The sequence below is a fragment of the Pongo pygmaeus genome, chromosome 5 (assembly GCF_028885625.2).
Source record: "Pongo pygmaeus isolate AG05252 chromosome 5, NHGRI_mPonPyg2-v2.0_pri, whole genome shotgun sequence".
Taxonomy (NCBI): Eukaryota; Metazoa; Chordata; class Mammalia; order Primates; family Hominidae; genus Pongo; species Pongo pygmaeus.
The window spans coordinates 89,599,019-89,614,994 of record NC_072378.2 but is presented as its reverse complement, the minus strand read 5'-3'; the positions used below and the strand labels follow the sequence as shown (position 1 = coordinate 89,614,994).

The 15,976-nt window shown below is 39.3% G+C and overlaps 1 protein-coding gene across 7 annotated transcripts in view; it reads left to right on the top strand.

Annotated features, from left to right (window-relative positions):
• The window catches only part of BACH2 (BTB domain and CNC homolog 2), a 368,045-nt gene that overhangs the window by 210,894 nt on the left and 141,175 nt on the right, over positions 1-15,976 (top strand). For 2 of the 7 annotated variants that reach the window (XM_054491576.2, XM_054491575.2), the window contains exon 1: positions 6,216-6,397. The exons of 4 other annotated variants lie outside the window; for them this stretch is intronic. Coding sequence is in view for 1 of the 3 variants with exons in the window: in XM_054491575.2 (XP_054347550.1) it covers positions 6,382-6,397 (16 nt within the window). In the remaining 2 variants the exon portion in view is untranslated. Of the gene's footprint in view, positions 1-473; positions 596-6,215; positions 6,398-15,976 lie in introns of those variants that run through there. One more of the 7 variants, XM_054491580.2, reaches the window with a different exon arrangement.

Below are 15,976 nucleotides of genomic sequence, written 5' to 3'. Positions count from 1 at the left end.
GAACATATGTATTGCCTCAACATTAATAGAGTCAAAAATCCTGGAGATAGACTTAAATGTACAGCAGGTGTATGTTAAAATGTTTAAAATAAAACTCACAATATCAGAAAAATAAGACAAAAACCAGTAAGTGTTAAAAGTGATCTATAATGGAATTAACCCAGAGGTGCCTTCTGGGGGCTGCCCAAAGGGTAACAGGGCTAGGATTTGGGCTGATAGAGTTGTGAGTGATGTAATTATTATTACTCCACCCTCAAAAATATACCATCTCCAACAAGCACTAGTTACTCTGCACTGCATTCCTGGAAGGAAGGTTATCAGTTTATGAGACATCTTCATAAAGTGGAAGAAGGAGGTTGGATCAAATGCCCCTTAGTGCCCTCTCCTGCTCTGCCACTCTGCAGATCTCCACGTTTACACATCCAGTGTTCCTGTGGGATGACCTTTGCTGTCAGTCAGTTTCCTGTCTACAGGTCAGGAAGGAAAGAAGTTGTCATGACTGCTTAGGTGAATCATGGCTTCAGGCTCCTGCTGGATCTGGCAGGACCTGCCTGGATCACTCCCCATGTCTTTGGACAGAGCGTTCAGTCACTGAGTGAGTAGGGTGCCTATAAAACTGAATCTTGTGGGGCAGAGGGCGACAGGGGGCATGTGGGAAACTTCTATACTTTCTGCTCAGTTTTACTGTGAACCTAAAACTGCTCTTTAAGATAAAGTTTATATATTTTAAAAAGTAAATACTAAACAGTATGACAGTTCCTCAAAAAAAATTAAACAGGATTACCAAGTGATCCAGCAATTCCACTTCTGGGTATAGCCCAAAAAAAGTGAAAGTAGGGAATTGAGCAGATAGATGTGTGTACACCCATGTTCATAGCAGCATTATTCACAGTAGCCAGAGGTGGATGCAGCCCAGGTGTCCATCTACAGATGAATGGATAAACAAAATGTGGTGTATATTAATACATACAATGGAATATTATTCAGCCTTTAAAAAGATGAAATTCTGACACACGCTAACCACGTGGAGGAACCCTGAAGATGCTAAGTGAAATAATCCAGCCACAAAAAGGCAAATATTAAATATCTCATATATATGAGATACCTAGAACTGTCAGATTTACAGAGTCAGAAAGTAGAATGGTGGTTGCCAGGGGATGGGAGGATGGAAAAATTGAAAGTTGTTGTTCAATGGATATTAAGTATCAGTTTGGGAAGGTTGGAGAGTTCCGGAGATGAATGATGATGATAGTTGCACAACAATGTGAATGTATTTAATGCCACTGAAATGCACACTTAAAAATGGGTAAAAATGGTAAATTTTACGTTGTATATATTTTACCATAATTTTTTAAAGCTTTCCTCCTAAGAATGCTGTGCAGAATCACTAGCTAGTGCTTGATAGGGATGCTGCAGTTTGTGAGGGTGCAGGAGGAACAGATCATTATGTCTCTCACACCTCCCTCATCCCTGTTACCCTTTGGGCAGCCTTTAGAAGACAACAAAGGTAAGGGATCCACTGAATGGTATATACTTCAGTCCCAGGAATGAGTTTCCTATCAGAGTAAAGACACAGTTGTCAGAAGCCATCAAGGGAATTTGCCTTAAACAACTGTGGTCTCTACTAAAATGCCATTTACACATCTAGAAGACCTGCTTCACTGGGGTGAAGGAAAGCGTGAGCCACCCATGCTCCAGCAGTGGGGCTGCTCCATTTCCTCTAGATGGGTGTTTGTAAACCAGTGCATGCACAGAGCATGGAGAGAGTCACGGAGCTGTGTGCCTGACTGTGGCTTCTGAAAGGTCTTAATCAGCAGAGGTGGACATGGAGGCAGGAACCAGGGAATGCAGTCTTCCCGTAGATTCCAGCGCGGTAGAAAATGAAAGCTGTGAGAGGAAATCCACAGCAGATAGTTCTCCCGCTGTAGGGCCTGTGATTATTATGATGCCTGTTTTACATTCTCCAGGTGAAGCAGCATTTATCCCCCGTCACCAAATCTCTGTACTGATGGGTATTATTGTACCCGTAAGTCACAGACAGGTTAGTGAGTGGCCGGTAGTCCTGTGAGGAACACACAGGATGGAACTCACTAGGTTAGTCCATTGTACCCTACTTTTTTTGGCTTTTGTGTTTTATTCTACATTTCTAGAAATTTGGCCTTGAAGAACAATCAACAGTTTTATGGGACCCAGTAGCCATACTTTATTCAGGTCATCTTCACTACCTTTACCCTCTACCCCTAGGGCTGACCAGGGGTTAGAATTCCTGAAGAGCCATATATAAGGATCCATGGTTTCAAAAAGTTCACAAACTGCTATCCTAAATTATCCTACTATCTCCTTAAGATACCAGTATATATATAGTCTGTTACAGAGGCCCTATAGCAGAACCATTATATATAATTTTGCTTAAGGAAAAGGTGTAACTGAAAAGAGATAAAATGAATTTGTTAAAGTACAATATATAAAAATTAGTCCACTCATTCTCATGCCAGACTTCCCAAACCTGCTTAGAAAGAAACTCTTCATGATTTTCACTTAGGTATTGGAAAACAGGGCAAAGGAAAAGAGGTTTCTGAGTCAGTTGCCATGGGGAGCTGCAGAGATACCAAAAAAAAACTGGAATTAAAGGTTTTTGTAGAGGAGAAAATTCAGGTCAGCAAGTCTAAGGGAGAGGAAGGTACGGGCTTATTCATCTTTGACATCCACCCTAAGCTTGAGTTGAAAGGGCGTGGATATGGAATCTAATAAAAATAAATTCCCGCCCCCCCATGAGTTCATAGACCAGATTTTTGGATAGACACACTGACACAGATTTTCCACAGAGAAAAGCATCAAACCAGCAGTCACCGAGACAAAATGACATAAAGTAGAGAAGACCAACAAAGACAGACCCTAGTGGGATCTCCTTGTGTCCTTGTCTCGTCATTCGCAGGAATCAGATGTGCCTGGTTCCAGACATTGAATTTGTGTTTACTGATGGCTTTGCTACCTGGAACCCAACTAGCCAGAACCCTGAATTAGCTAACCTTCATACTTCCCCACCCCCCTCCCCTTCCCTCCCACACACCCCACCCTACCGCACACACCACACTTCCCTTTTTCAGCGATGAAGAAAACAAGATAGCTTTGGTTTTGAGTAAAGGTGGGGTATAAACCCTGGAGGATACTTGTAACTAATCACACTGACCTGCTGAATCATTGAGAATGGTTAGATGTTTTATAAAGAGGAAAAGAAACTGCTTTGGAAAACCTTCAACAAAAAGCATTTTCTAGTTGTCAATTAACCAGAAAATCAAAATAATAAAAAATATTCTTGTCCTCAAATAGGCTCACTAAGGTTTTAGTGTACCTATTTCCATGCTTTAATAATAATCTAAAAATGTTGACTGAGGATAGAACAACATACCATTCATTTTTATTCTTCTCGAGAAACTGCAAGTTTTGGCTTTTACCACCTTTCCAGTGCCAGAGGTTAAATGTTAAATGTTCTGTTTATGTTAAGCACTGTAAAAGTTGTGATATTACTGGTTTTAAAACTAATATATGAAATCATTTTATGAACCTATGTATTTAGCTCCTATAGTCATTGGGAACCAACGGCATACTTTTGAAGCCAATTCTGTTTCTTTTTTAAAAATAAAAAGAACCTATGATATGATTATTTGTAATATTCCATTTCAGATTCAGATTATGTTCTGCTCAAGAGATCATCAAAATTAATTTTCATTCTCTGCTAATGGTACAGAGAGGAGTGATGTTACCAGCATGGTTATATACATTAATAGATAAATCAAAAATTTCAAATGATAATTCCCTGAGTCGTGAGTCTCCAAATAATCTATGTTTTATTATAAAGCTGCCTACCCAGTGACATCAGTTGTAGCACAAATTGTTTATCAATTTATTCTAATAGTTTCCAATCTGTTGATTTTTAAGAAATTGTTTGTGTGCTCTTTTTTGGATGCACCTGTCACTAGTGAAATGATGCCTCTCTGTAAGCCCGGATTTAACCCAGGGCATTGCAGCATGTTTTTCCAAGGATGTCCCATTAGATAGATCTTGTAAGAGTGTGCGCCTGCAGCCTTGTGGCAGCTGGAAGTTGCACAGACTGTGCGTCATGAGGAGGAAAAGCACTTCTGCTCTTCTGCCCCAGAACAGTATTTACAAATCTTTTCAGGATAGCAAGATTTTTAGAGTCCTTGCGGTGCTTAATTAGAAGCTATAATCTGTTATTTCTAGCATATTTTTCCCATATTATGTGCCTTACTTGTCATCAGTTCAGTTCAGATTGGTATGCTGGGTCCTTGATTTCTTGACAGAAAGTGTCAGAAACTTATTGATGCAGTGTTCTTGATTTCTAGACAGAACCAGAATCAGAAAATAATTGTTTCCTTTTATCTAAACAGAAGTAGCTTTGTTTTCCTTATTATCAAAGTGATACATGTATTCTACATAATTTATAAAATAGCAGAAAATTGAATAAAGGTAGAGATAAATTACCTATAATCTGTCTGCCCAAATATAACCTACCTGTTAACTCATACTTTTATGTATTTTTCCAAACTTTTTTCAACTAATTAACTAATTCCAAATTTACAAGCAGTGCTCTAGACTGATTACATCCTACAAGCTGGTGGCACTTAGGAATGATGCCTTTAAGTGTCATCTTATAGGACAGTGATCTCCTTGTTGCTTTTTTTTCTCCCTTCTAATTATATTAATCAGCTCTTATAAGAACAGATACCTGTGTGGACTCACCAGTATCTTTATCAGGTGGAAATTCCTATCAACCAGTATTTTCATTTCTACCTTCTGTCAGTCAAAATGATACTGAGTGGCCCTGTAAGATCCTAGTGGGCCTCTGGAATCATAAAGGAAGATTCAGTTATGTACAAGATGGTTTTGGTGTTAGGTCAACTGAATGTGTTCTGATTATTTAGAAATTAGTAATCACTGTACTATAAGGCAATTTGGCAGAAATGGGAAAGGTTGAGTTAGCCAGATCTTCCCATTCCCCATTCACAGTCTAAACAATATGGACTCCAATCAAGTTCTGATTTTATAATTTTGGTAACAAAATTTCATTCAAATATATGCCTTCTTGTGCTGTGAACAGACTTTTCCTTTAACTTTGCATCCTTTATCCCCCTTTAAAGACGCATCTCTTTCTATTGCAGTGGTGTGATTTTGTAGCTCCTTGAGTTGTGCTGGTATCTCTGTGCTTCCCTTTGGAGAGTACTAGGCCTTCAGGTTAGGATGAATCCTAACACTTGGCCAAGGTTAGGAAGGGCTTTGAGCACTGAAAGAAAACCAAGGTAAAATTTAAGGAACTGTTAAAAGATTCATCTGAGAAATGTAGAATTGTAATCCACAAACTTTATGTCAGTAGAATAGGAAGTATTTAGTAAGCAGCTAGCTGCTAGAAGGGATTTCGTTTGTTTAAAAAAAAAAGAAAAAGTCTGTCTTTGACATTGGTTATATCTAGGTTTTATCATCCCCTGTACAGGACTCTTAAGTTCCTTGAAAGCAGTGACTTTGAGAGCATCACTTCATGTCCTCTGTGTCCTTGTATGTAATAGGAACTCAGTGTGTATTGAATTAATCTTTCTGTGGCTCTTCAGTGACAGATGAATGAATGTGCTCAATTCAGGTAACTACATTTGACCTTTTTCCTACAGCAGTTGAAGGGTGTTTGGGTAGCATCCGCGATTGTGTTGAATGCCCTGGTTGGTTACAGGTGTGGGGAAGTGGTATACAGTACTTTGATCCTCCCTTGGAGAAGGAGATGCTAATGTGGATAATGAGAATTTGGTTCTTTATCTTTAGTTTCGATTTGGCCGCCTTCCTTCACTGAGTCACGGTGCTCACTTGTTTAGTGATGGGCATGTCATTTAAGCCTGAGACTGTCCCTCAGACTGTTTATGACGTTGGATCTGAATTTCCCATTAGATGAACAGCCAGCATTTGTCATATAAATTCAAGAACACACTAAAAGTTTGTTGGCTTTGTAGTTGACATTGAGATTAACTTTCTCTAACCTAAACCAGTGAAAACTAAAATGCTTCTCACCACATAAAAGTTTTGCTTTCGCTGCGTTCAGACCCCTCCTACCTTGTCACAGCACAGTCATTTGGAGTCTGATTTGGGGGCGGTGTGGTTGTCTCAGTGGCGTATGACCCACTTTGTGTAATACTTAATTGCCTGTGTTTTTACAACACAAGTCAGAAGTTCTGACGATAGTGGACTATCACCCAAAAAAGATTTTCTGAGACATCTCATCAGAGCTGCTCGAGTACCGCGCATGAAGACGGTGTTAGCTCTGCAGGGCATGTGCTAACTACCAGATGATGAAAGAACATTTCCTCTAGTTTCTGGATAATGAGCAGGCACACAGGTAAAGATGCGTTTCTCAGAGTTGACACCTTTTGTTTCCTAATGATTCTGATGATTTTGTTGAACTAGACTTTTAAATATTAATTGTTACCTGCATATGTTTGCTGTTGTGGTTTGCAGAGGGCTCAGAGGAACAAGCATTTTAATTGGTATCCTGAGACTGTAATAACTTTTTATTAAATGTCTGGAAAGATAGTAATCAAAAAGAGACTCTCATCTTTATCTTCTCTGTGCCCCTAGCAAACATCCTCTTCATCAATTTTGTTTTTATTATTTGCCATCAAGATGGTTATCTCTAAATATCAGATGCTTCAATCCACAATGATAACCATGTGTGAATTAATGCTTGATAAGCTTCAGGTTATCAGGTGGAGAAATGTGGTTAAGGCATACAGAAAGAAAAAATGCACAGAAGGAAAGGGATAGCAAGGGGATACTGTTCCTTGGTAAGCGTGGTGCCACCGCAGACTAAAAGCAGATATAAGTCAAGTACTACTGACTTAAGTTTGGCAAAATCACTCCTCACAGCCCACTCTGTTTTAGAAATGTTTATATTTCTGATATGACTTTTGTTAATTTGAAGAACTTTTAAAATACCATCATTGTTTCAAAACAAAATGTGAAAGGTGTGGATCACCTTCCTGAATTTACAGAAAAGTTTTTGGGTACATTTCTTTGCGGAAGATTGGCTGAGATGTGGTTCACGGCAGGGTGGTGCCCGTGCCTTACAGATCACGTTGTCTGTACACTGACTGACATACAAACTTAAGAGTCTTTGAAAATGCCCATTGGTAAGTCAACATTGTTTTCCCTGAAAGTCCTGAGACAGAAAAAAAAAAATGAAAGTACAAACACTAACTGGAAAAAATGTCACACATTTTAGCCACTTTGCATCCCTTGTTAGGACAAACCCTGGGCTGGGTTTTTTACATTTGTGAAGTTGTGTGGTAGGTGGGGCAGTGTGGGTGGCCCAGAAAAAGTAGCGGTTAGAATAAGATTTTCCATTTATTGCCCTTTGTGCATGGCTAAAAATAAGAGTCATACAAATCAGAATATGTAGTGCAAGCAAAATCACTCTGTTAATTCTGAAGACTGGTTTGCCCACATCTTTGCATCTGTCTGGTAAGTGGTATATTGGGAAATAATTTGTCTCTGTTTAAATAGCAAAAGGCAACCAAGTTTTTGCGTTGTTTGTCTATACATGATAGTTTATCAGCACTTTTCTCTTCCGAAGGAAGAAAGATCCAACTTGTACATAAACAAATTGTGTTGATGGAAGGAAGAAAGAAGCATGAAACCCTTGAATCTTTTTTAAAAAGGAATTGCCTTATTTGAAATGCGGTTTTACAACATCCATCTTCTTGGCTTATTGTTAGAAAGTTCTTTCTTGTAAACTCATAGCACAGCAAGGAAAGGATATCTTAATAGTGTTGCCCTAGAGATTGGAAAACTTTTTGTGTGTTTGGATGGGGGGGGAGAAGGGACAAGGATGAGCATACGCCTGCCCTGTAGTACCTTCTGTAGACACAGATGTTGGAGGGACAGTTAACCAAGTAAAAACTCCCCTGCATCTGGCTGCTGAGTCGAATACAACCACAGTAAGTGATAACGTGTCCGTTTGTGGCTAGAAGAAACACCAAAGAGAGGCGGCGCCAGCATTCACAGGGAAATTTGTGCCTTCGCGATCCCATTGATGGTGCTGTCCCGTTCCACTGACTGAGTGGTTGTGGCATTTCCAAAGAATGAGAATGTCTGCAAGTGTTCTGAGCCTTTCAGTTTGATGCGCTTTGTAAAATGGATGAGTCAAGAGGGCAGTCATTCCAGAAGACTCTGAAAAATGAAGACTGCAAATCACATTTTTCTTTGGCATCCCCAACTGTGGCAAACAGTGTGGCACAGTGGTTACAATGAGTTGAGAGCTTTAGGAGGAAAAAAGACTCCGGATCAAATCTTAGCTTAGCTACTTGTTGACCTTGATCTGTTAACCTCTCCTAGGCCTGGGTGTCTTTATCTGAAAATGGGAACAGAAGTAGTACTGCCTACCTGAATGAGAGGGTGGTTTTGGGGATTCAGTGAGATGAAGTACATAAAGCACAAAGCCAGCACTCCACAAAATGATGTTGGTGTTATTGTCATTTGTGCAGTTACATCATAAAATGTGTTGGAGAATTTTAAAGCATTTGGGAGTTCTCCTCTATTCTTGGAGTACAAATTTTGGAATTAAATGGACAAAAGATCAGCCTCTGGTTCAGTGTTTCAGAAGAATACAGGCATTTATAGAGTGGTTTGCTTCTTCTTAGGTTACTAATCCCATCTGGGGGATTGTTGTTTTTTTTATTTTGCTATTAGCACAATATAAGCCTCTCTTTCCTTTTAAGATTAGTGCTGTGTTGAGCATATTCAGTAATTTTTACCTTCTCCCTGTTTTTTATTTAAACATAGATTTTCAGTTCTAACATCTGTGCACGTTAATTGTAGTGCCTGCTGGTGTACATTATGAAAGAGAGTGCCAACGTTGTAATCAAGTAAGGCTAAAAAAATATTTCAGGTGGAAATGGGCAAAACTTCAGGAGCAATAGCTTCCATGGTGGTGTAATTCCTCACAGAAAATATTGCATCTGTTATAATACTGGTTACTGAACAATCTGACAGATAGACCAGATGCTGACAGGTAGAAAACAATTGCTGTTGCTTTTATTTTTATTTATTACGCTTTGCAAATTATTTTCTGTTTAATACAATGTATACCTGTCCTTCTAGAGTCCTTTTCCACCCATCAAAGTTTTGCGTTATAAAGTATATTGTGTATTTCACAATACAAAGTCATAATTGTGGACATAACTTTTTGTTAGCCTTCAGGATTAGATGCTAAGACTTCAAATCAGTCTCCCTTTAACCTCCTCCAGGACTTTCCTAGAATGCTGTTTCTTCATTTATCAAAGTTAAAGAGAAGGTATGACTGTACCTTAACTTTGCCTCACCTGAGACCTGACAAGAAGTGATGAATTAAACCTGTAAGCTAAGGAATTAAAATATGTGACAGATATAAAACAGTGGTGGCTTAGTTTTCTCAATTGTTGTATTTTGCTGGGTTGTTTTTAAATCCTCTTCAAATTTTCCTGTTCTTAGTCTGTCTACCATCTCTGCCCCAGGTACAACTTGTGACTTATAATTTATATATTAGTATTCTCATCAGATTTTTGGTTTTTGTGTTAGGAACCATCAGTCTGGAATAAAGACAATTCTCAGGTCAACTCTGCCAGGGAAATCTGTCTTGTATTAAAATGATACCAGCTCAGCTTCCTCCAGTGTCTCCCGAAAATGCTGCTTTCTCCACTTTTCTCTGTTAACGAAATGGAAGAATGCTTTTCAGGCCGAGCCAATCATTCTAGGTGACTTTCAAAGTTCCTGGCATTGCAGATACAGCTTCTGTTCCCTCTACACACTCATATATTCCCCATTATCTTCGCCATCCCTCTTGCCCTTTGCCATAGACCGAAGTTTCTGTAAAAATAATAGGTGAGAGAAGGTGATAAATTAGACTCTGGCTGTGATTCCCTCCCACACCTTCATAAGGAATGACAGATTCTGAAATGCATCCTGTGGATACACCGTGTCCTCCTTCCTGCAAAACTGCCAGTTTTAACTTATCCTTCATGTGCAGTTTGAGGGTACTGGCCAGGCGGGGCTCATTATTCCTTTGGTTGAATAGTGTAAAGTATTTGCAATGGAGATTTTCTCTAATGATGTATTGTAAGTGCATGTCCGCATTGCTGGTTTAATGCACTCAGTCACAGAATGCTTTAAAGTTTATTGCTAATGGATGAATCCTCCAGAAAACGGGAATTTTCAACAAGATTGACATTTGGAGTGCGAAATATAAATCTAATGAGAGTATTTTAACCCAGGTTTGTAATTAGGGCTGAGTGGAGTGAATGTGTACGTGCACACCAGAGAAGGGCACAGAGGAAGGTGAAATTGCATGCTCTCCTCTGAATGAGGGATGAAGGCCGATGGATCAGTGTCAGGCCACGACACGGTGAAGTATAAACGATACTGTCACCAAGTACTGCACAGGGTACCGAGGGAATTCCACTCTAGTAAATTACATTACTTAGACAGACCTGAAGGCATTGTGTCGGAATGAGCAAAGGGAAAGGGGGCTGTTGGCACCATGCAGAAGATATTACAGTACAACTAGCTTCAGGGATGGAATTCACTAGTTTCCATTATACCTGCTTATTTTGTATTCTCCTTTGCTAATTAGTTTACAGAAAGTTACAAATGTGTACATGTGAAAGAACATCATGTCTGCTTGGAGTATGGGTTACAATGGACCATAAGGGAATAAGTGTTAGTTGATTTGTATGAACTGGTCAGTGTGAGATTCTTTTTCTTTTATTCACAGCTGGGTGATATTAGGTGTTCAGTAAAAGCTTGCCATTGTTTTATTTTCTTTTTGTGAGAATCTCACCTGCATTATGAAGATTTAATCCTCATTCGCTCAGTAACATAATGCATTTCTTTTCCACCCTTCCTTTACGTGTCTTTAAATCTCACCTATCACTGGTCTCCCCTCATTGCCTTCCATCCCTAAGGGAAACAGATTGTACTGTCACATAACATTTCATTTTGTGAAAGAACTCAAAAGTTAACAAAGGTGATTCCTAGAGTGGGACTTTTAGAGAAAAATCATTTTTTTCACTTCTTCTGTTTTCTTTTATCCCTCTGCAGCAAAGCGAGGCCACCCTTTTTGGGTTTATCTGTCTCTTACCATCTCTGGATCGTCTCTTACCATCATCTAGATCATTGCAGATGTGCTAGTCACCATTTTCCAGTTTGACTTCAAATGCTCATTCTTGAAAAAGCCAATACCAGGTGCTCTGGAATTAGTCACAGTCATTTTTTAACTAAAGAGCAAGTGTCTTCTCCTGAATGGATAGAGATCCTGAAACAATATCCATCCTTTCTTAAGTATATGTCATACTTTGTCCTTAGTGAAATAAACCTGAGAAGTATCTCTGATTAGTTAACAGAGAGAATACATAGGATTCTGAAAAATGTCTCCACAAGGCTTCCAAATGGCAGGTTTTCTGAAACAGGGTCACAGGTAGATTGCAGTGACGATAATAATATCTTGGATGTGACTTTTTTTCTTTCCAAAATAATACTCTGTTGGGGTCAGGGTATCATAATTTATTTTGTAGCCATAGTTACAGTCTTATTTTATTCATCCAATCATAAAATAGTAAAGCCAACACACTTGGAAAGCCAGGTTTGAGTGTGGACAGGAGAAGCCTTGGTTAACAAGAAGATACATCTGTTTTATGCCGGGTACCTCCACCTTAAAAACGCTTTTAGTTTATGATTCTAAAATAATATCTAAGTGTAAAAGGCATCATGTAAAATGTTTTTGTGCCATATATCATCCTCAGCATAGAAAGGCTGTGCTTACAGACTTTGCTTTATTCACTGAAGTCCTACAAAAGTCAGGGACTCTGAGCTGTGTGAGAAATGAGGGTCTCTCCCTACATAAACTCACTAAAATTTTTCCTTTTTGTATTCTGTTTACTTTAATGGTAGTGTGTGCCTTATATGTTCTTTTCGTCCATGACATCCACTGGGAAATAACATTTTGTTGTTTGCCACAACATTACACCTGTGACTTCTTTATTTCTCCTGTCCTCTTGATGCAGCATGCTGTCAAACTGTATCTTTTGAGTTGTTCTAAATTGAATCCTGGTCAAAGGGATTTAACAACATCTAAAACGGAACTAGCTTAGATTCTGTTCCATTCTGTAGGGGTTCCTTTGTTCCTGCTTACCTACCCATGTCTGTCTGTATTCTATTCTTTTTCTTAGATTAAAATTGGAAAGGGAGAAAGGGGGAGCTCCTTAGGAGAAATAGGTCTGTGGAGAATTGTGAGTACTCATTCAGAAGCTATTCTTAGTTCTAAGAAATATAATGAACTTGAGCTTTGAGTCCTACTGAATCTCCCATTAATGATCCCGCCATCGCTTCCACCTCCCATCTGATTATGTTCTCCCCAAAGGCTACTGATATTTTTCCCCTAATATTCTGAATGGAGTCTCTTCCAAAGAAAGCATATCTTGAAAGGAATTGAGCCCTACTGCAGTAATAGTGTACTGGGTGATTCTTAATTGTTCTATTAAGTGCTTCTGTTTTGCATTACCATAATGTCTGCTGTAGCGGAAACTTTTCTATAGACCTTGACTTGTCAGAAGTCAACCCCTTAATGTGAGCACTTCTCTTACATTATCATTATGGTGTTTCCAACTGACAACTGCTGCCACACTGCCATGGTCCCTGAGTTCCCAGCGCTTCAGAAAAAGAGACTTTTGTTCTGGCTTGTTGAGGGGAAAAAATGCAAACAACAACACTAGCTCTACCACCAGAGATCCTATAAAGACATGTTCAAATGAACAATAAAGTCATTTGTTCACATATGACATAAGGCTATAAGAATTTAAACAATAAGACCTCTTGTGAAATGTGGCAAAATATGCACCACAAACATTGTGAAGTTCTCTGTCTTGTGGAAGGCGGTTTTTACATGGGCTTCAAAAAACCATTAACTTATAAACTACCCTTTTAAAAAAGAAAAGAAAATCATTTGTTTCACTATAACGTTAAAGCAATTTCTGTTCTAAGGAAAGCTTAAATGCATTCATTTCTACAAAGTGCATGCACTATAATTTATAAAAAGCACAGTACTCCATCAGGAAATGCGGCACCTCTTCCCTCCTTCACCTGAAATGGGAAATTCCTCCGTTTTTGTCAAGTCCCTTTTTTCTTTGAATAATATTGATTTCTTCAAAATGAAAGAAAAAAATCATTTAAATCACTTAGATTCAAGACGAAGTTTTAAGGCTTGATAATAATTCTCTAAATACTTCTGACATGGGTGGAGCATGGAGAGGGAATAATCCTGCTTTGAAGGGAAATTTTAATTGAATTTGCTTTAATGTGAACCCTATCCTTTTTTGCTTTGAACCTTTAAGGAAAACTTGTTTTATTTTCAGACCTCAGCAAGGCAGAAAAATGCAGAGATTTCCTTGTCCATTCGTGTCAGGATGTCTGGCAGCACCTTAAAATTGTCCCGATTTTGATGTTTGAAATGTGACCTCCCAGGAAAAGTGGGAGGAGAGGAGAGCATGTGTTAACTGGCCAAAGGTGTTTCATTGAGCTGACTTAGTATTAACCTCTAAAGGTTTTCAAGTATTTGCAGATGGGTGTGTACAGCATCCTTGCAGAATTCTCTTAATTGAAGAAATGTTTCATCTCGATCTCTGTTGACAGAAAAGATTGCCTACTGATAATTGCTTTGCTTAAGTGTCTGATAATATGCCAGGAATGAGAGCATTCTGTGTTAGGTCATCTTTAATTATGCATGTACCACCTGTCAGCTCTAAATCAGTACCAGATTAGATTCTCGCGGAGTCAGTTTGGGGAGGTTCAGAGGGAAAGCTGAGGTGATCTCTTTTAGAAACAACAAAAATAGACAGTAGTAAACATGCCTTCTAACCTGAAGCTTTTTAAAGGAGCCTCATCTTCATTGTTCTCGAGCAAGAATACGCCATTGGTACATCTAAAAAACGTTTGAAACCTCGCCCAAGCAGGGATAACTTACTGCGAAGATGGATGACTGTGAGCGAGGATGGTAGTACCTCCTCCCTCAGTACCATCTGTTGCATTTCCTTTTTGCTCCTTCTCATCGTTGTAAATGAGCCAGGGAAAAGCTCAGAAACATTTTTATAAGCTATGTGAGGACAGGAAATATGTTAACGATGTTAGATTTCATACATTTCAGGGGTTTTTTCAGTAGCGGGTTGGTTTTTTTTAGAAGGACAAGTGTGGGTTGGAAATAATGCTTGTTACCCTCTGTCAGCTTTTGGTAGTTTTAGTCTCACTTTTCAGGGTTGTTTGGGACTTTCTGGTGGGATGTTTAGGGTTCTTTACTGAAGGCTCTGTTCTCTCTTCTTCTATCCCTTGATAGGTTGGATTTGTGAAAGGTGTTTTTCTTTGTTCACCTGTCAGAGGCCTAAGAAAAGCCTTGAGTCACTGTGCACTTTTCACAGAGGCGGGGTTGGATGACTGAGAAGCTAAAGGCAGAGAAGGGACAGGTAAAAGAAATAACAGATGTGTGAATTATCATGTGAAGGGTTTCTCGAGCTTTGACCTGCAAAGGTGAGGCTCTGAGCCTGTCTGCTATCTAACCTGAGTTAACTGCCTTGATAAGAGTTTGTGACTAACAGCCTTAGAAACAATTTGGAAATCCTAAAATATCTCATTTCAACACTGCTGGCTGGAAGCATTGAAGAGAAAAACAGATCAGCTCATAACAGGGCAAAGACCCTGGAGCACCATGGTCCAGCCCGTGGCCCTGAGTGACCTTTGGCCGCCTTTTGATACTTAGGGTACCATTTGCTTTTCTAACCTAATCAAACAGTTCACTCAAGTAGAGGTACAACCTCCAAAACGGAGAACAGTCCCCAAAACTACTTATTATAGTAACATTGCCAGTGCTTTGGCTATTTGATGCTCACTTAATACAGTAAACAAGTTGAAGAACTTTGAACTCCATGCAACAGATACTTCTTAAAACAGGAGAACATAGTACAATTAACCCTTAAACAACGCAGGTTTGAAGTGCGTAGGTCCACATATACGTGGATTTTTTCTCAATAAAAGTTACACTGAGTGTACCTGCTTCTTCTGCCTCCCTTCCACCTCCTCTACCCCTTCTGCCTCTGCCACCCCTGAGACAGCAAGACCAGTCCCTCTTCCTCCTCCTCCTCAGTCTGCTCAATGTGAATACAGTGAGGATGAAGCCCTTTATGATGATCCACTTTCACTTAGTAAATGTATTTTCTCTTATGATTTTCTTAATAACATTTTGTTTTTTCCAGCTCACTTTATTGCAGGTATATAATACATATAACATACAAAATATGTGTTAATGGACTATTTATGTTATCAGTGAGGCTTTCAGCCAACAGCCGGCTATTAAGTTTTGGAAGAGTCAGAAGTGATACGTAGATTTTCGACTGCGTAGGGGATCGGCGCCCCAACCCCTGTGTTATGCAAGGGTCTTCCCAAGCCTTAACTGAAAAGAACATCCGAAAGTGAAGCTAAGTCAGAGAAAGGCTGAAGAAAGGAATTGAAAAGAGAAGCAATGGGGAAGAAAAGGCTGTACTGCCATGTTCTCTCATACCAGCTCATCTTTGCAAAATCTTTTCCATCCGCCTGGAAAGACCTTCCACTCTCTCCACCTGGCTTACTCTCACTTTGAGTTGTTCTTCAAGTGTCATCTCCAAGAAGGCTTCTTTGTTCCTTTCTGGCAAAATTTGCTGTCCCTCCTCTGTGATGCCATAGCCCACTGGCTGCCTCCTTCGCAGAACTTATTATGCTGTACTGCAAGAGCTTGGTGACTTAGCTTTCTCCTCCACAAAGTGGCTGCTGAAAAAATTAACATTATCCTAACTGTGACAAAAGAGGTCTCATGCCCACAGAAGGAAGAGTCATGATTTCATTAGACTCTGCAGTACTTAGATCACAT